This window comes from Hyla sarda, chromosome 3 (assembly GCF_029499605.1).
Source record: "Hyla sarda isolate aHylSar1 chromosome 3, aHylSar1.hap1, whole genome shotgun sequence".
Classification (NCBI taxonomy): Eukaryota; Metazoa; Chordata; class Amphibia; order Anura; family Hylidae; genus Hyla; species Hyla sarda.
In genome coordinates, this window is record NC_079191.1 from 345,394,713 (window position 1) to 345,414,640 (window position 19,928).

At 46.5% G+C, this 19,928-nt stretch overlaps 1 protein-coding gene across 1 annotated transcript in view; it reads left to right on the top strand.

Moving 5' to 3' along the window:
• Positions 1-19,928, top strand: part of GALM (galactose mutarotase) — a 112,172-nt gene that overhangs the window by 42,038 nt on the left and 50,206 nt on the right. Inside the window, exons 4-5 of the mRNA XM_056567445.1 lie at positions 9,661-9,867; positions 12,795-12,876. Coding sequence (XP_056423420.1) covers positions 9,661-9,867; positions 12,795-12,876 — 289 coding nt within the window. The remainder of the gene's footprint in view (positions 1-9,660; positions 9,868-12,794; positions 12,877-19,928) is intronic.

Here is a 19,928-nt window from a genome sequence, read left to right on the forward strand (position 1 = left end):
CACCAGAGCCCGCCGCAAAGCGGGATGGTCTTGCAGCGGTGGTAGCAACCAGGTCGTATCCACCAGCAACGGCTCAACCTCTCTGACTGCTGAAGATAGGCGCGGTACAAGGGAGTAGACAAGAGCAAGGTCGGACGTAGCAGAAGGTCAGGGCAGGCAGCAAGGATCGTAGTCAGGGGCAACGGCAGGAGGTCTGGAACACAGGCTAGGAACACACTAGGGAACGCTTTCACTGGCACAATGGCAACAAGATCTGGCGAGGGAGTGCAGGGGAAGTGAGGTATAAATAGGGAGTGCACAGGTGAACACACTAATTAAGCCAGCTGCGCCAATCAGTGGTGCAGTGGCCCTTTAAATTGCAGAGACCCGGCGCGCGCGCGCCCTAAGGAGCGGGGCCGCGCGCGCCGGGACAAGACCGACGGAGAGCGAGTCAGGTACGGGAGCCGGGATGCGCATCGCGAGCGGGCGCCTCCCGCATCGCGAATCGCATCCCGGCTGAGAGAGGTATTGCAGCGCACCCGGTCAGCAGGTCTGACCGGGGCGCTGCAAATGCGAGGATGTTGCGAGCGCTCCGGGGAGGAGCGGGGACCCGGAGCGCTTGGCGTAACAGTACCCCCCCCCTTGGGTCTCCCCCTCTTCTTGGAGCCTGAGAACCTGAGGATAAGACTTTTGTCTAGGATGTTGTCCTCAGGTTCCCAGGATCTCTCTTCTGGACCACAGCCCTCCCAATCCACCAAGAAAATTTTTTTCCCTCTGACCGTCTTGGAGGCCAGAATCTCCTTCACGGAGAAGACGTCAGAAGAACCGGAAACAGGAGTGGGAGAAACAAGTTTGAGAGAGAAGCGGTTAATGATGAGTGGTTTAAGGAGAGAGACATGGAAGGCATTGGGAATACGAAGAGAAGGAGGAAGAAGGAGTTTGTAAGAGACAGGGTTAATCTGGCACAAGACTTTGAAAGGACCAAGATAGAGTGGTCCCAGTTTGTAACTGGGGACACGAAAGCGGACATATTTAGCGGAGAGCCATACCTTGTCTCCGGGAGCAAAAATGGGGGGAGTTCTTCTTTTCTTATCGGCAAACCTTTTCATGCGGGATGAAGCCTGTAAAAGAGAATTTTGGGTCTCTTTCCATATGGTGGAAAGATCACGAGTCACTTCATCCACAGCGGGCAAACCAGAGGGCAAGGGAGTAGGGAGGGGGGGAAGAGGGTGACGGCCGTACACCACGAAAAATGGGGACTTAGCAGAAGATTCGGAGACTCTGAAGTTGTATGAGAATTCGGCCCATGGTAGAAGATCTGCCCAGTCATCCTGGCGGGAGGAAACAAAATGCCATAAATAGTCACCCAGGACCTGGTTAATTCTTTCTACTTGCCCATTGGATTGGGGATGATAAGAAGAAGAGAAGTTTAATTTAATCTTGAGCTGTTTACAGAGGGCCCTCCAGAATTTAGACACGAATTGGACGCCTCTATCCGAGACGATCTGCGTGGGCAAACCGTGAAGACGAAAAATGTGTACAAAAAATTGTTTTGCCAACTGAGGCGCTGAAGGAAGACCAGGAAGAGGAATAAAATGTTCCATCTTGGAAAATCGATCAACGACCACCCAAACAACTGTGTTGCCACGGGATGGGGGTAAGTCTGTAATAAAGTCCATACCAATCAGTGACCAAGGCTGTTCGGGGACAGGCAGAGGATGAAGGAGACCAGCAGGCTTCTGGCGAGGAGTCTTATCCCGGGCACAGACAGTACAGGCCCGCACAAAATCAACAACATCCGTCTCCAGAGTCGGCCACCAATAGAAACGAGAGATGAGTTGCAAGGATTTTTTGATGCCCGCATGGCCTGCGAGGTGGGAGGAGTGTCCCCATTTGAGAATCCCGAGACGCTGGCGTGGAGAAACGAAGGTCTTCCCTGGAGGAGTTTGCCTGATGGAGGCTGGAGAAGTGGAGATCAGACAGTCAGGAGGAATGATGTGTTGCGGAGAGAGCTCTACTTCCGAGGCATCCGAGGAACGAGAGAGAGCATCGGCCCTAATGTTCTTGTCGGCAGGGCGAAAATGAATTTCAAAGTTAAAACGGGCAAAGAACAACGACCACCTGGCCTGGCGAGGGTTCAGCCGTTGGGCAGACTGGAGATAGGAGAGATTCTTGTGATCAGTGTATATGATAACTGGAAATTTTGATCCCTCCAGCAGATGCCTCCATTCCTCAAGCGCCAATTTAATGGCCAGTAGTTCTCGATCCCCGATGGAGTAGTTTCTCTCCGCCGGAGAGAAGGTCCTAGAAAAAAAACCACAAGTAACAGCATGCCCGGAAGAATTTTTTTGTAGAAGGACAGCTCCAGCTCCCACTGAGGAGGCATCTACCTCCAATAGGAAGGGTTTAGATGGGTCAGGTCTGGAGAGCACGGGAGCAGAAGAAAAGGCAGACTTGAGATGTTTAAATGCGTCTTCCGCTTGGGGAGACCAGGACTTGGGATTGGCATTTTTCTTGGTTAAAGCCACGATAGGAGCCACAATAGTGGAAAAGTGTGGAATAAATTGTCTGTAATAATTGGCGAACCCCAAAAAACGTTGGATAGCACGGAGTCCGGAGGGGCGTGGCCAATCTAAGACGGCAGAGAGTTTATCTGGGTCCATTTGTAGTCCCTGGCCAGAGACCAAGTATCCTAGGAAAGGAAGAGATTGACATTCAAACAGAAATTTCTCCATTTTGGCATAAAGTTGATTGTCTCGAAGTCTCTGAAGAACCATGCGGACATGCTGGCGGTGTTCTTCTAAGTTGGCAGAAAAAATCAGAATATCGTCCAGATAAACCACAACACAGGAATATAAGAGATCACGAAAAATTTCATTAACAAAGTCTTGGAAGACGGCAGGGGCGTTGCACAGGCCAAAGGGCATGACCAGATACTCAAAGTGTCCATCTCTGGTGTTAAATGCAGTCTTCCATTCGTCCCCCTCCCTGATGCGGATGAGATTATAAGCACCTCTTAAGTCCAGTTTGGTAAAGATGTGGGCACCTTGTAGGCGATCAAAGAGTTCCGAGATAAGAGGTAGGGGGTAGCGGTTCTTTACCGTGATTTTATTAAGTCCGCGGTAATCAATGCAAGGACGTAGGGAGCCATCTTTTTTGGACACAAAAAAAAATCCAGCTCCGGCAGGAGAGGAGGATTTGCGGATAAACCCCTTTTTTAAATTTTCCTGGATGTACTCTGACATGGCAAGAGTCTCTGGAGCAGACAAAGGATAAATTCTGCCCCGGGGTGGAGTAGTACCCAGGAGGAGGTCAATAGGACAGTCATAAGGCCTGTGAGGAGGTAAAGTCTCAGCTTGCTTTTTGCAAAACACGTCAGCATAGTCCATATAAGCCTTAGGAAGACCGGTTACAGGGGGAACCACAGGGTCACGGCAGGGAGTACTGGGAACCGGTTTAAGACAGTCCTTGAAACAAGAAGTACCCCAGTTCTTGATTTCTCCTGTGGACCAATCAAGAGTTGGGGAATGGCGTTGAAGCCACGGTAATCCAAGAAGAATTTCGGAAGTGCAGTTGGAGAGGACCAAAAATTCAATTTTTTCGTGATGAGGTCCGATGCACATTAGGAGAGGTTCCGTGCGGTAACGCACGGTACAGTCCAATCTTTCATTGTTAACAGAATTGATGTAGAGGGGTCTGGCGAGACTGGTCACCGGGATGTTGAACCTGTTGATGAGAGAGGCCAAAATAAAATTTCCTGCAGATCCGGAATCCAAGAAGGCCATAGCAGAGAAGGAGAAGGTAGAGGAAGATATCCACACAGGCACAGTAAGGCATGGAGAAGCAGAGTAGACATCAAGAACTGTCTCATCTTTGTGCGGAGTCAGCATACGTCTTTCCAGGCGGGGAGGACGGATAGGACAATCCTTCAAGAAGTGTTCGGTACCGGCACAGTACAGGCACAGATTCTCCATGCGGCGTTGTGTCCTCTCTTGAGGTGTCAAGCGAGACCGGTCAACTTGCATAGCCTCCACGGCGGGAGGCACAGGAACGGATTGCAGGGGACCAGAGGAGAGAGGAGCCGGGGAGAATAAAACGCCTCGTGCGAACAAAGTCCATATCCTGGCGGAGCTCCTGACGCCTTTCGGAAAAACGCATGTCAATGCGGGTGGCCAGATGAATAAGTTCATGCAGGTTAGCAGGAATTTCTCGTGCGGCCAGCACATCTTTAATGTTGCTGGATAGGCCTTTTTTAAAGGTCGCGCAGAGGGCCTCATTATTCCAGGATAATTCGGAGGCAAGAGTACGGAATTGGATGGCATACTCGCCAACAGAAGAATTACCCTGGACCAGGTTCAGCAGGGCAGTCTCAGCAGAAGAGGCTCGGGCAGGTTCCTCAAAGACACTTTGAATCTCCGTGAAGAAGGAGTGTACAGAGGCAGTGACGGGGTCATTGCGGTCCCAGAGCGGTGTGGCCCATGACAGAGCTTTCCCAGACAGAAGGCTGACTACGAAAGCCACCTTAGACCTTTCAGTAGGAAACTGGTCCGACATCATCTCCAAGTGCAGGGAACATTGCGAAAGAAAGCCACGGCAAAACTTAGAGTCCCCATCAAATTTATCCGGCAAGGATAATCGTAGGCCGGAAGCGGCCACTCGCTGCGGAGGAGGTGCAGGAGCTGGCGGAGGAGATGATTGCTGAAGCTGTGGTAGTAGCTGCTGTAGCATCACGGTCAGTTGAGACAGCTGGTGGCCTTGTTGCGCTATCTGTTGCGACTGCTGGGCGACCACCGTGGTGAGGTCGGCGACAACTGGCAGTGGGACTTCAGCGGGATCCATGGCCGGATCTACTGTCACGATTCGGCTGGCAGGAGGTGGATCCTCTGTGCCAGAGAGGGATTGGCGTGGACCGTGCTGGTGGACCGGTTCTAAGTTGCTACTGGTATTCACCAGAGCCCGCCGCAAAGCGGGATGGTCTTGCAGCGGCGGTAGCAACCAGGTCGTATCCACCAGCAACGGCTCAACCTCTCTGACTGCTGAAGATAGGCGCGGTACAAGGGAGTAGACAAGAGCAAGGTCGGACGTAGCAGAAGGTCAGGGCAGGCAGCAAGGATCGTAGTCAGGGGCAACGGCAGGAGGTCTGGAACACAGGCTAGGAACACACTAGGGAACGCTTTCACTGGCACAATGGCAACAAGATCCGGCGAGGGAGTGCAGGGGAAGTGAGGTATAAATAGGGAGTGCACAGGTGAACACACTAATTAAGCCAGCTGCGCCAATCAGTGGCGCAGTGGCCCTTTAAATTGCAGAGACCCGGCGCGCGCGCGCCCTAAGGAGCGGGGCCGCGCGCGCTGGGACAAGACCGACGGAGAGCGAGTCAGGTACGGGAGCCGGGATGCGCATCGCGAGCGGGCGCCTCCCGCATCGCGAATCGCATCCCGGCTGAGAGAGGTATTGCAGCGCACCCGGTCAGCAGGTCTGACCGGGGCGCTGCAAATGCGAGGATGTTGCGAGCGCTCCGGGGAGGAGCGGGGACCCGGAGCGCTCGGCGTAACAATATCACTGAACACAGGGGAAGTAAAAAAAAGCCCTAAGATATATATATATATATATATATATATATATATATATATAATATTTATATATATATGCTTGTTAGAAGAACTCCCGGGAGATAACAAAGAAAGGGCTAAAAAGAAATGGGAGAGAGTGGTGGGGAGAATAGAGGAGAAGAGCTGAGATATGCCAAAATGCGGTGGATTGTTCATCAAACAAAAGATTTCAATTGTTGCAATCCCGGGTAATACTTAGATCATACTACTCCCCGGTCTATTTGTGAGAAATGAACTGTAGGAGTAGCTCAGCTTGCCCAAAATGCAATATGAATGAGGCAAATTTGGAACATCTACTGTGGGATTACCCAAAAATAAAGATATTCTGGAATGATATTGCGGGGTATCTGACACAAAAATTTAAAACTCAGATTCTTCTATCAATCAGGTCTGCGATCCTGGGAGATTTTGCTGAGTTTGGACCACTTAATGAAATACTTATGAAACTTTGCATTTTGGGCAAACATTTGATTATGACCAAATGGTTTGCCGAGGACGTGCTAAACATAAAACAGTGGATGGCGCTGATGGAAAAAGTTAAAAAATATGAAAAATTTAGAGTTGGAAGATCTAAAAAAAAAGGAAACTTTTTCAAAAAACATGGGAACTGATGTAAGGAATGTAAGAAGATCTGATTACCTACTTCCTTTAGCAGCAGTGTTAACATGATAAAAAGTTTGTATTTTTTTTATTTTCTTTATTTTTTTATATATTTTTTTTCTTTCCTCGGTTCAGGCTGGGTGTGGGAGGGGGGTTGGATGGGGGGATAAGCATATTTATTGTAATTCTATGAATGGTCTATGATTTTTTTTTGTAAAATGGAATTGAAAAAAAAAAAAATATGCCACCCTTCTACAGGCCCCCCTGAAAGCTGTGTATGATGCTACTTTTGATGCAGCCGCCTTCCATACACTATGTATGATGCTAACATTGTTGTCCTTCTTAAGCCAGACAAAGACCCCCTGGACTGCGGTTTTTATAGGCCTATCTCCTTAGTTAATGTAGATTTTAACATTCCAACGAAAGTGCTGGCCAATAGATTAAACCGCGTTATGCTTTCTATTATACATGGGGATCGGAGGGGCTTCATGCCTGGTGAATCAACCTCGGAGAACATACGGAGGGTGCAAGTTGCAGTCCAAATAGGCGTGTACCTCCTCTGGTCAGCAGGCTCCTACCCCTACATAAACTAGCTTTACAGGTTTGGTGTCAGACACAGACTGTTACTTCTTTTACTGATATTAAAGCTGACCTCCCCTTGTGGAACAACCCCCACTTCACTCATTTGACGGACGTTTTGGACCCTCCTTTCTGGATGGCTCAGGGGGATACTCGGTTGGGTGACATGTTTCAGGATGATATATTAAAATCTTTTACGCAGGTCCAATCAGACTTTAATGTCCCCCGTACAGCCTTTTATAGATACCTTCAGCTCCGTCATGCCTTGACTGCCCAGTTCCACTCCCTGAGACCTCCTATTTCTACTTACCCCCTTATTGGGATCCTCCGTTCCCAAGGACCGAGAGGCCTGATTTCTATCCTATATACTCACCTTACGAGGGCAAAAATTACTAATTCTGTTGATACAGCAGAGGTTTATTGGAAGGCATGCGTACCCTCCCTCACTGACAGAGATTATGTCCTCTCATTTATGTCAGAGGATTGGTCAGAGATTATGTCCTCTTCGGCAGCTAAAAATAAATTATGTCAGCTACATATCATTCATTATTGTTATCTTACCCCGGTTAGACTTTTCAGAATGGGGCGGATGCCTTCGAATGCTTGTCATAGATGTCACTCCCCTAGGGCCGATTTTTGGCATATGATATGGCTGTGTCCCTTCCTTCAGACATACTGGCAGGGTATAATTTATTTTCTATCCTCCCTTATCTCCATCCCAGTCCCGCTGGAACCTCTCATATGTCTCTTCGGGGTGCTTCCAGAGGAGTCCTGGCTACACCACATGAGGATTTTCCTTTTGTGAGGTGCTATTCATGGCCAGAAAGGCAGTAGCCCTGCGCTGGATGGATTCCCGGTGTAATGAAGAAAACTGTTCCCTGTAGAGAAATGTGTCCAAGCAGCTGATGATAAATGCTGAGTCAGCATAGCCACTGTGATTGGCTGAGACACGCACACCCGCCCTATACTATTGGTTGTTGGGGGGTGCAGTCTCGCTCAGCTCAGTATTTGGCACCAGCTCCCTGGACACATTTCACTACACCCTGATCTCTTCTCTCTCACAGCGGAATATAGCAAACTGTATCCTCTCCATGAGAGTGGAGAGATCGGGACAGAGAAGCGGAGAACAGGGATGTTGAAAACTGTGTGCCTGCTGCAGCTCGCTTTCACCACTGCTGTAAAATTGTGAACCAATCCCCACGGCTCTCATCAGCCTGGGGCATGTAGAAATGTATGTCCTCGCTGCTGGCTCTCTCTGTCCCCGATCCCTGCGGCGGGGATGTAGAAATGTGTATCTTGGGATGCAGAGGCAGGGGAGACCGCTATCCATCACTGCTCTTCCCTGCCTCTGCACGGGGAGATACCGTCACGGGGAAGCAGTGAGGCACGGGGGTACACTGATTTGAAGAAGCAGTAATCAGAGGCAGGGAAGAGCGGTGATAGATAGCGGTCTCCCCTGCCTCTGCACTAGGGGACACACATTCCTACATCCTCGACGCTGGGATGGGGATGGAGAGAGCCAGCAGCGGGGACACACATTTCTACATCCCCCAGGCTGTTGAAAGCCGCAGGGATCGGGTTCACAGTTTTACAGCAGCGGCAAGAGTGAGTCACAGCAGCAGAGACACCGTTTTCAACATCCCTGTTCTCCACTTCTGTCCCGATCTCTCTGCTCTCTTAGTGAGGATACGGTTTGCTTTATCCCGCTGTGAGAGTGCGGAGATCGGGGTGTAGTGAAATGTGTCCAGGGAGCTGGTGCCAAATACTGAGCTGAGCGAGGCTGCACCCCCCCCCCCCAACAACCAATAGTATGGGGCGGGTGTGCGTGTCTCAGCCAATGACTGTGGCTTTGCTGACTTAGCATTCATCATCAGCTGCTTAGGCACATTTCTCTACAGGGAACAGTTCTCTTCACTACACTGGCTCTCTTCACAATGGAAGAAATTGTTCAACGCTATAATTCCCTATGAGCAACTAGTTTTTAAACACAGAAATTATAAATTCCATAAGGTGTGCGGTGTTTGGTGTGGGTCGCCTTGTCTTCGTTACTCACCCTCGGCCTTTACCTCTTTAATGTCCTCTGGTGCTCTGGGCTCTCCCTTTTGATTCCTGTTCACCCTCCTTTGTTTTTCCTCTCCTTTTTCCTCTTCTGTTTCTCCTGTATTTGTGACTTTCTTGGTTGGGGGGCGGCAGCTCTGTGTGTACCCTTTCCACCTTTCTCCCTTTTTTTCTTTTTCTCTCTTCTCTATTTAATATTTGATGGGGCTTCTCGGCTATGCATTTCAATATCGTGAAGGAGTTTGTTCTCTATGTTGGATTATTTTTATGGATTTCAATTTTACTATATTACTTTGCACTGAATGTACTGTATGACCTTTGTTATTCTGCAATGTATGTATTTCAGTTATTGCTCTGTCAAACGCAGTACTTTTCTGCAGATATGTTGCACTTGTATTTACTCACTTTTCAATAAAACGAGTAAAAAAATAAAAAACACTTTTCTGAGTAAAAGAATAAGGCTCCTAGGGAAACATTTATCATTCCTGCACCTGACTAAAAAGGCAGAAAGTCATATAATTTTCTTGCACACTTCAGATGTGCGCAAAACATGGGATTTTTTTCTTCTATCCTCCAGTTTGTGACATGCTCACCGAATAAAGGTGCTTGCAGTTGAGGGCATGTAGTTGCTCCTGTCCACCAAATTTTACAGAAATTTTGCCTACTAACAAACAAAAATTATATTGGAAATATTTTAATTCGGCTCATTGTGAAAAGTCCTAATATTTTATTGCAATTAAAATTTAAAACTAGAAATCCAAATGCTTATTTTGGCCTTCAAGTATTCACAAGATGAAAATTACATGACGATTTTATGATTGCTATGTTGCAGGTGCTCTGGAAACCTAAGGAGATTGAAAATGGTGTTCAGCTTTCATACAGAAGTGCTGATGGAGAAGAAGGATACCCTGGTGAATTAGACGTCTGGGTAACATACACGCTTGTTGGTAGTGAGCTCACTATAAACTATAAGGCTCGGACCAGTAAGACCACACCTATCAACCTAACAAACCACTCTTATTTAAATTTGGCAGGACAGGTAATAGCATCAAATATAGTATATACATAATTTTAATAGCATGATTTATTGCTGGGGGAAGGATAGTTTGAAAGAAAAGACATGTACAGTGTGTGCTGCTGACAACAACACAGCATGCACGCAGATAGTAAGAGCAATTGGCTGGCAGCCATTACGCAGAACTGCACTGACTGCTGGGAGTTGTAGTCTGGGCTGCAAGCAAGAGAAAGGAATATTTAGGAGAATAGGGGCCACAGGAGCTGGCAAAATCACATGGATAACTACAGGGGACACAGAACAGGTATTGTGGTACTCCAGAGGGGTACTCCAGTGGAAAACTTTTTTTTATTTTTTTTTTTAAATCAACTGGTGCCAGAAAGTTAAACAGGGTTTGTAAATTACTTCTATTAAAAAATCTTAATCCTTCCAGTACTTATTAGATGCTGAATACTACAGAGGAAATTTTTTTCTTTTTGGAACACAGAGCTCTCTGCTGAATCACGAGCACAGTGCTCTCTGCTGACATCTCTGTCCATTTTAAGAACTGTCCAGAGTAGGAGAAAATCCACATAGCAAACATATGCTGCTCTGCACAGTTCCTAAAATGGACAGAGATGTCAGCAGAGAGCACTGTGCTCGTGATGTCAGCAGAGAGCACTGTGTTCCAAAAAGAAAATAATTTCCTCTGTAGTATTCAGCAGCTAATAAGTACTGGAAGGAATAAGATTTTTAAATATAAGTAATTTACAAATCTGTTTAACTTTCTTGCACCAGTTGATAAAAAAAAAAAAATAAATAAATAAAAGTTTTCCACCGGAGTACCCCTTTAACTTCCCCGGAGCACCCCTTTTAATGTCTTTGTATAAGTTGCAGTTAGTATCTATAACAAGTCATACAACACAAGCTTATTTAGGATCAATACCAACCTTCTGACCTCATCTCCAGAACAGGGCCCAGAATCTCCCTTCTGCATGTAGTGTGGGGTCAGGGTGCACTCCATGCATTCTCATTATTGCTTATGTATCTCTGAGTCTCCCATAGAGAATTCATGGAGTGTGTGCTGACCCAACACTTCATGCAGAGAGGAGATTCCCCGTTCTGGAGATCTTGTGGATAGGGAATGAGTTTATAAATGCTGGAGTACATGTCAATGCTATATTTTAGTTATTTCTTTTCAATAAATTAGCAAAGATTTCTAACATTAATGGACTATTGAGAACAAAATGATTTCAGCACAAGGCCGCAACATGACAAAATCTGTATCTTCTAAATGTATAAATGAAAGATGTTTCTCTTACTAAGTGCTCATTATGAGGAATTCCAGTATACCATATTCTTTGGTGTTTTAATTTATGTATAACATTTTTATGTAAAACACTTTCACATTTTCCCTTTGTGGGGTGTCTTTGTATGGATACTTATTTTTTTTTTTACATTCTTCTTTATAGTAACTAATTTTTTTTTGTTACTTGGTAATACATGTCATTGTTACCAAGTGTGTGTGTATACATACATATATGCATAAAAAGATGTCGCAGAACTCTCTAAAATAGTGAAAAAATCCAAAAAAGGTTTATTGGCTCAAAACCTTTTTTGGAATTGGCTAAGTAGTGCTGCAAGCCTTTTTTGGTTATATATATATATATATATATATATATATATATATACGGTATATATATATATACGGTGTATATATATATATATATATATATATATATATAATGATATATATAACTTAAATATTACACGTTCAGCCCACCCATATTTTCCTTTTTATAAAGAAAACATAAGAATGAAAACATAATTCATGTAATTGCATGGCTAAAAAAAATTATCAAAAAGTTGTTTGTACCCCGAACCCCATTTCAAAGATAATTCCACAAAAGTAAATGGATTTGTAAATTAACTAAACATCTGCTCCATAACTTCAAATTGTCTATTTATACAGCTATCGTTAAAGAGTAGCTCCCACCATCCTATTTTTTTTTCTGTCCCTGCCTATTGCCAATCTATCCCTAACCCCCTTCCTGCTTTTAATTTATCTTTTTACTATATTAAAAATAACTTTATGTCTTCCTGGTAGTGTGCTCACTACCAGGCAGACTTCCCTAGCAGTCACCACGTCACTGATGCCTGCTGGGGACAACACTTCCGCCCTTAGTTCATCTTCACAGGGTGGCTCCAGCGGTTTCACCACTACAACTCCCAGCTTGCCCTGACATCTATAGGCTGTCCGGGCATGCTGGGAGTTGTAATAGTGAAACAGCTGGAGGCACCCTGTGTAGATAAACTATAAGTTAGTGCCATGCAGCGCTAGCCCGTTCCCTCCGTCAAAGCCCCCCCATACCTCGTTCCCGCCATCAAAACCGCCCGCCCGCATACCCCGTTCCCTCCATAACATACCCCCCGCCCGCATACCCCGTTCCCTCTTACTTACAGATACTGCAGAGTCCGGCAGCGGGCGTGCAGGGGCAGCGGCAGCGATGACACGTGCGGGAGGAGTGGCCTCCCAGCCAGTGGCCGGGGAGCCAATGCGCTCGCTCCCGTCTGTCTGATTGACAGGCAGGGAGCGAGAGCAGCCTAAATGAAAAAGGACTGATTGCCAGGCCAAAATCAGTCCTTTTTCAGGCGTGACGTCACGCCAGGCTGCAGCCAGCCACTAGGAGGGAGACCCCTAGTGGCCGGTTTTTAAATGTAAGTTACACCATGTTAATATAAAAAAATAATAATGAAACTATATTAGAGATATGTTGTAGTACATATGTACTACAACATATCAAAAAAAAAGTTGGTGACAGTGCCCATTTAACGAGATGAAATGTCTTATTTGAGAAAAATACCCATCACCAAGGGTATAGTGTTCTTCAGTGTACTTGTGTCACATGGTAGCACTGTTATATATGCATTTATTTGACTTTCTGTGATTTGAGTAATTTCATCTTTTTTAGGGGTCAGAAAACATATATGACCATGAGATTTCTATTGATGCTGAGCACTATCTTCCTGTAAATGACACCATGATACCAACAGGTAAGACTTGACACAGTGGGCCTCATTTTTGATTTTTCCATATAACATTTCTATGGAGTTTTTACTCATCTTGAATATGATTTTGTTGAATACCAGAAACTTTTAACACATTGGACATGTGCTAAAGTGCGTTCAAATGACTAAACAAAGGTTTTCATTTATTTGACCTCTCTCTTATAAGTGAAAGATCACAGGCCCAAAAAAATGCTAAAAACAGGAAATACAATTTTATGAATGACTTGGACTGTAAAAAATTAATAGCTGAAAGTGATGCCTTTCTTAAAAAGAAAAAAAAGAGGAAATTTTGGCGCATGTTTTTAAATAGAGTTTCCCCATACTTTTTTCACCACAATTTATATGGAATGCCAATAGTAAATGAGGGCCAATGGCTCAGATTTATCTGTGGGAGAAAAAAAGTGGAGTGATTTGCCCATAGCAACCAATTACAGCTCCTCTTTCATTTTACCACAGCTTCATTAAAGCTAAGCTGTGATTGGTTGCTATAGGCAAACCAACCGTTTGTGTTTCTGACAGATTGAAAAATCTGGGACAATGTATTAAATTTCTCAACTTTATAGTTATTATAAATAACTATATGTAAATATAGAAATAAAGTAACCTTTTATGTACATTGCTGTTTATCTTTTACTGATTCATCTTGTATTATGGACCAAAATTTTATTCACAGTTTTGTTGGTTTATAGTAGGAATAGTTTGTCCATCACTTTTTAGTTTCTACTTTTGCATCTGCTCCTACAGTTATGTTAGTCATACAACTCCTTAATGTATTTTCGGCTGCACTAGAGGTTTATGTAGTTGCAATACTAAACTTGAATCACACTTCTTAGCCCAGTTTATGTAACGGCTGGGGCTGTGGCTCCGCTGTACCTGAGTGGACAATGGCGTGAGCCGCACCAGGGAGCGGAGTCTAAGGAGCTGCTGGTTTTCACCAGAGCCCGCTGCAAAGCGTGATGGACTTGCTGCGGCAGGCGGCTCCTAGGTCGCTACTCCCAGCACGACTCATCCACAAAGGCAGCAGAGGTGATGCGTGGCACAGAAGGATGAGATGTACTCATAGCAGGCAGGTAGGTCAGGGCAGGAGTCAAGGAACAGTGGTCAGGAAACGTAGCACAAGAACTGGTACACGGAATAGCTTATACAGTACAACAGGGAACGCTTTCTCTAAGGCAACAGGGCACAAAGATCTGGCAGGAAACAGGAGGAAGTGCGGGGTTAAATAGGGTCAGTTCCTGACAAGCACCAATCAATGGTTCACTGGCCCTTTAAATCTCTGAGAACCAGCACACGCGGGCCCTAGGAGGCGGGTATGCATGCGCCGGCTATCAGGGAGAACAGAGGAATGCATCACATCATGCAAAGCACAGTAAAGTCCGTGTGGGGAGTCGGGCAGGTAGAGCGCCCATGGCCAGCATAACAGTACCCCCCCCCCCCCCCCCTTAGGTCTCCCCCTATTTTTTGGCCGCAGGAACCTACGTACAAGATCCTGATCCAAAATGTTTTCATTGGGTTCCCAAGATCTCTCTTCCGGCCCGAAACCCTTCCAATCAACCAGAAAGAACCGTCTACCTCTGACAGTCATGGTGGCCAGAATCTCCTTCCCCTCAAACACATCAGAAGCACTGAACACCGGTGAAGTAGAAACGTCCCTCTGGGAAAAACTGTATATAACTAGAGGCTTAAGGAGGGAGACATGGAAGGAGTTCGGGATGCGAAGGGAGGCAGAGTTTGTAAGACACCGGGTAATACAGCACAGGATTTTGTAGGGACCAAGGAACCGGAGACCTAGTTTGTAACTGGGGATCTTTAAACGGACATATTTGGCTGACAACCAGACTTTATCTCCAGGAGAGAAGATCGGAGTTGGTTGTCTTCTCTCATCGGCCTGCGAATATCGATTCTTGATAGTGATCTTGTTAAGTCCCCAGTAATCAATACAAGGGTGGAGAGACCCATCCTTCTTTTCCACAAAGAAGAATCCTGCACCGGCAGGGAGGAAGACTTCTGGATGAAGCCCTTCTAGAGATTCTCCTTAATGTATTGAGTCATAGCTTGCGTCTCAGGAACAGACAAGGGGTAGATTCTTCCCCGAGGTGAACTCCCTGGTAGAAGGTCAATCGGGCAGTCATAGGGACGGTGCAGAGGAAGACTTTCAGCCTGTTTTTCGCAGAAGATGTCTGCAAAGTCCTGGTATGGAACAGGCAAACCCAGCGTAGATGAAGGAGGTAGAGAATACTTAGGCTGAGGTGATGCCAGACAGCCGTTTTGGCAGACAGGTCCCCAGCGAATGACTTCAGCAGTTTGCTAGTCAAGAACCGGAGCATGATGTTGAAGCCAGGGAAAAACGATGAGAAGCTCGGAAGTACAATGAGGAAGGATATAAAACCTTGATCGTCTTTTTGTGTAAGGCACCCACTTGCAACAAAAGTGGTTCAGTGCAGAAGTGCACCGCATAGTTCAAGCATTCACCGTTGATGGAGGAAATGTATAAAGGCTTGACGACCCGTGTCACTGGAAGACTGTGCTTGTGGACGAGAGAAGCGTTGATAAAATTTCCTGCAGAACCAGAATCCAGGAAGGCAGGAACGAAGCTCCTGCAGAGGTGAAGAATAGAACTGGCATAGTCAATTTAGGAGAGGGATAATTCACACCTAGAAATGCCTCTCCCACGTGCCCTAGGTGCATGCATTTCCCTAACGTGGTGGCCGTAGGGGACAATTTCTGAGGAAATGTTCCGTGCTGGCACAATACAGGCACAAGTTCTCTTCACGTCAGCAGGACCTCTCTTGTTGGGACAAGTGGGCACGGTCCACCTGCATAGCCTCTTCGGCAGGAGGCAACATTGGTGGATGAGGTGGTCACTGGAATACTGGAGCCAATCGGGGAAAACAACATGTCCGAACTGGTTCACGTTCTTGGCGAAGTTCCTCCTGCCTCTCGGCAAAACACACATCGATGCGAGTGGATAAGAGAATGAGCTCACTCAGAGAAGATGGAGGATCTTGTGCAGCGAGTGCATCCTTAACTCTATTGGAAAGTCCCTTTTTAAAAGTAGCACACAGAGCCTCATCATTCCAGGCCAATTCAGAGGCTAGAGTGCGGAACTGGACCGCATAGTCACCAATAGTAGAGTCCCCTTGAGTCCCCCTCAGAAGTGTGGTTTCCGCCGAGGAGACCAATGCAGACACTGCGGAATTCCGAAAGGACTGGAGGACACTGGATCATTTCTATCCCAGAGAGGTGTGGCCCAGGCCAGGGCTTTCCTGGAAAGAAGACTGACCATGAACGCCACCTTGGCACGCTCCATCGTGAACTGATCAGCCATAAGTTCCAAATGCATAGAACATTAGGTCACAAACCCCCTGCACAATTTAGGGTCCCCTTCGAACTTTGTCGGCAGAGACAGACATAACTTGAAGCCAACGGAAGTCACGGAAGCTGCAGACACCAGTGGAGCCATTGGTGCAGGTGGAGGCTGCTGCGGCTGTTGAGCGGAGCTGCTGCATCATTGCAGTTAGCTGATTCAGCTGTTGCGCTTCTTGCTCAATCTGCAGAGATTGTTGTGCCACTAAGGCAGATAGGTCAGCGACATTCGACAGAGGCACCTTGGCTGGATCCATGGCTGGATCTTACTGTAATGGCTGGTGGTGTGAATCCGCTGTACCTGGGTGGATGATGGAGTGAGCCACACCAGGGAGTGGAGTCTAAGGAGCTGCTGGTTTTCACCAGAGCCCGCCGCAAAGCGGGATGGACTTGCTGCGGCAGTCAGCTCCACCCCCGGCACGACTCATCCACAAAGGCAGCCGAGGTGATGCGTGGCACAGAAGGATGAGACTTACTCAGTCGGACAGGCAGGTAGGTCAGGGCAGGCGGCAAGAAACAGTGGTAAGGAACTGGTACATGGAATGGCTGATACAACAGGGAACGCTTTCTCTAATGCAAAAGTACACAAAGATCCGTCAGGGTACAGCAGGAAGTGCGGGGTTAAATAGGGTCAGTTTCTGACAAGCACCACTGGCCCTTTAAATCTCTGAGAACTGGCACGCACGCACCCTAGGTGGCGGGTATGCACTCGCTAGCTAGCAGGGAGAATGAAGGAGGCAGGAAGATGGCGGGGCAGGTGAGAAGCAACAGACTGCATGCTTTCGCATCGCATCATGCGAAGCGCAGTACAGTTTGTGCGGGGAGTCGGGCAGAGAGAGCACCCACGGCCAGTGGCGCTACTTGTAACAGTTTACTTGCTTTTGCTGCTTTGTACTGAGTGTTGCTGCTAACTTAGTATCTAGGCTTTTATACAATATTTTTCATGCAGAGTTAGCGCACAGTACAATTTTTGTTATGTTCTCCGATGCCACACATTGGGAGCCTTCTTTCCACCCTACAAACTCATACACATGATAAGCAATATACCACAAATTGCAATAAATAAGTTGCAAATTACAGTTCCACACTAAGTACTGTATTGCACATGGTCATGAGCACCTAACCAAAAGTCCTCCTGCTCATATTACTACAACTCATTATAATCTTAGTTCAAAGTATTACTAAACCAGAAAAGTTATGTTAAGTATAACATTTATGTTGATTTTAAAGGTTTTATCTCAAAGTTGGTAAGAAAAGGTGGCAACTTGTAGTCATTCTAGTGAATGTAGTTTACTTGCAGTACAAATTATAGAAAGTCACATCTAAATTGGCCTTTTCATGATGCAAATATTTACCAATATAATACAGTAGGTGCCATGTAGGTGAAAATTACTGACCAGCAGTTGCCAAGTAAGGCTGGGTTCACAATACGATTTGAACTACGGTTCCCGTATACGGCTGGGAGGAGGGGTGGGCGGGGCTTAATCGCGGCACTCTCACTCAGCCGTATTCGGGAGCCGTAGTTAATGTACGTCTATGAGCCGACCGGAGTGAACCGCAGCCTCTGGTCGGCTGCTTTTTCGTCCGTATGCGGTTTCCCGACCTCAGGCAAAAACGTGGTTGACCACGTTTTTGCCTGCGGTCGGGAAAACCGCATACGGCCAAAAAAGCAGCCGACCGGAGGCTGCGGTTCACTCCGGTCGGCTCATAGACATACATTAACTACGGTTCTCGAATACGGCTGAGTGCGGGTGCCGCGATTAAGCCCCACCCACCCCTCCTCCCAGCCATATACGGGAACCGTAGTTCAAATGGTAGTGTGAACCCAGCCTAAGCCTCCACTTAGCTTCGTAATATCACTTACATGCCTCCATAATATGACACGCATTGAGCCAGCCACATTTTTTTCTTATCAATATATAATTAGAGGTAGATTATGAACCCAGATTTAAGATTCTGTTTTTTGCTGCGGTTTCCTAATTTACATAAATTTGAAAAAAAACAGAACTAAAAAGCACATTTAAAACATGAAAATGTATCATTTGCATTGAGGTAATGCTTGCTGATGCAGCAGTACCATCATGTGTGAATAAACACAGGGGACTTTTTCTTCACAGCACTGATGCAAAACAACCTTCCAATTTTTAAGGATTAATTTCAAGGGTAATTGTGTTGTAGTACCGCTGTACATGGCTTATCATTCCAGAAAAGCCCCCCGGGTTTCTGTTATTTACATTTATGGGCATTAGGGCTGCACAATATGGGAAAAATGTGCGATTGCGATTATGGGCCTAATTTTACAACTATCCACTCATTTTATGACCACTGTCCATTTCACATCTCCCCATTTAATTTCTATCTCCCCCTGTCACATTCCCCCCTCATGGTCACATTTTCTCCCATCACATTTCTCCCCTATGCCACATTCTTCCCGTCCCCTGCCAAATTCTCCCCGCCCCCCCCCCCCCCCGGCACATTCCCCGCTCCCTCTGTCACATTCCCCGCTCCCTCTGTCACATTCCCCCCTCCCCCCTGTCACATTCCCCCCTCCCCGTCACATCCCCCCGTCACATTCCTCCCCGTCACATTACCCCCCCGTCACTCCCCCTCCCATCACATTATTTCCCCCCCTGTCACATTATCCAGCCTATTTCACATTATCTGCTGCTGTTAGGACTAAGGGAAAACAAATTATCGTTAGAAATTAACGATTCCCTTATTTCCTACCAGCAGCACAGATGAGGATTTGGCAAGTAGAAAACCATGAGGGAGGGATCTCATGCCTGGCGGCAGAAAAATACAGGCGAATGTAAGGGAATATGGGCTTCCAGGGCTTGCTCTGCCTATAGGCAAAATAGGCAGCTGCCTAGAGCGCCTTCTTGATAGGGGCACCGCTCTGCCTCCCACAACAAAGTTAGACAGCCAGCATCTGAACCACTCGCTCAGCCAGCAACACCACCATAACCCCCTCCCCCTCATGTGTGTCACCCCAGTAGTAAAGTAATTACACAAGAAGGGGGTTTGTTATAGTGTTTCACCCAAGTAGTGAGGAGATTACATGAGGAGGAGGTTTGTTGCAGTATGTCAACCCAGTTGTAAGGAGATTACATGAGGAGGAGGTTTGTTACAGTGTGTCACCCCAGTAGTAAGGAGATTACATGAGGAGGAGGTTTGTTACAGTGTGTCAGCCCAGTAGTATGGTAATTACATGTGGAGGAGGTTTGTTAGTAGTGATGTCGCGAACATAAAATTTTCGGTCTGCAAACTGCCATTGACTTCAATGGGCAGGCGAATTTTAAAACCCACACGGACTCTTTCTGGCCACAATAGTGATTCCCACATAGTGGGATTTGAACCCAAGGCCCCAGCGCTGCAAGGCAGCAGTGCTAACCTCTGAGCCACCATGCTACCCTTAGCATACATCTAATATCCACGGTTGCTAAAATGGACATGTCAGCAGAGAGTACCAGAAAAATTAGGCATGTACATATGCCTGAAAAATGTGGTATTGTTGCAGCCGCTTCTGTATCAGCGGACAGAAAAATTGTAGCACCATAACAAGTGCAGCAGCAGAGGCCAGAAAAAGTAGGCATGTACACCTGGCTGGAAAATTTGGTATTGTGGCAGCTGTAGCAGCGGCCATAAAAATTGCAGCACCATAACAAGTGCAG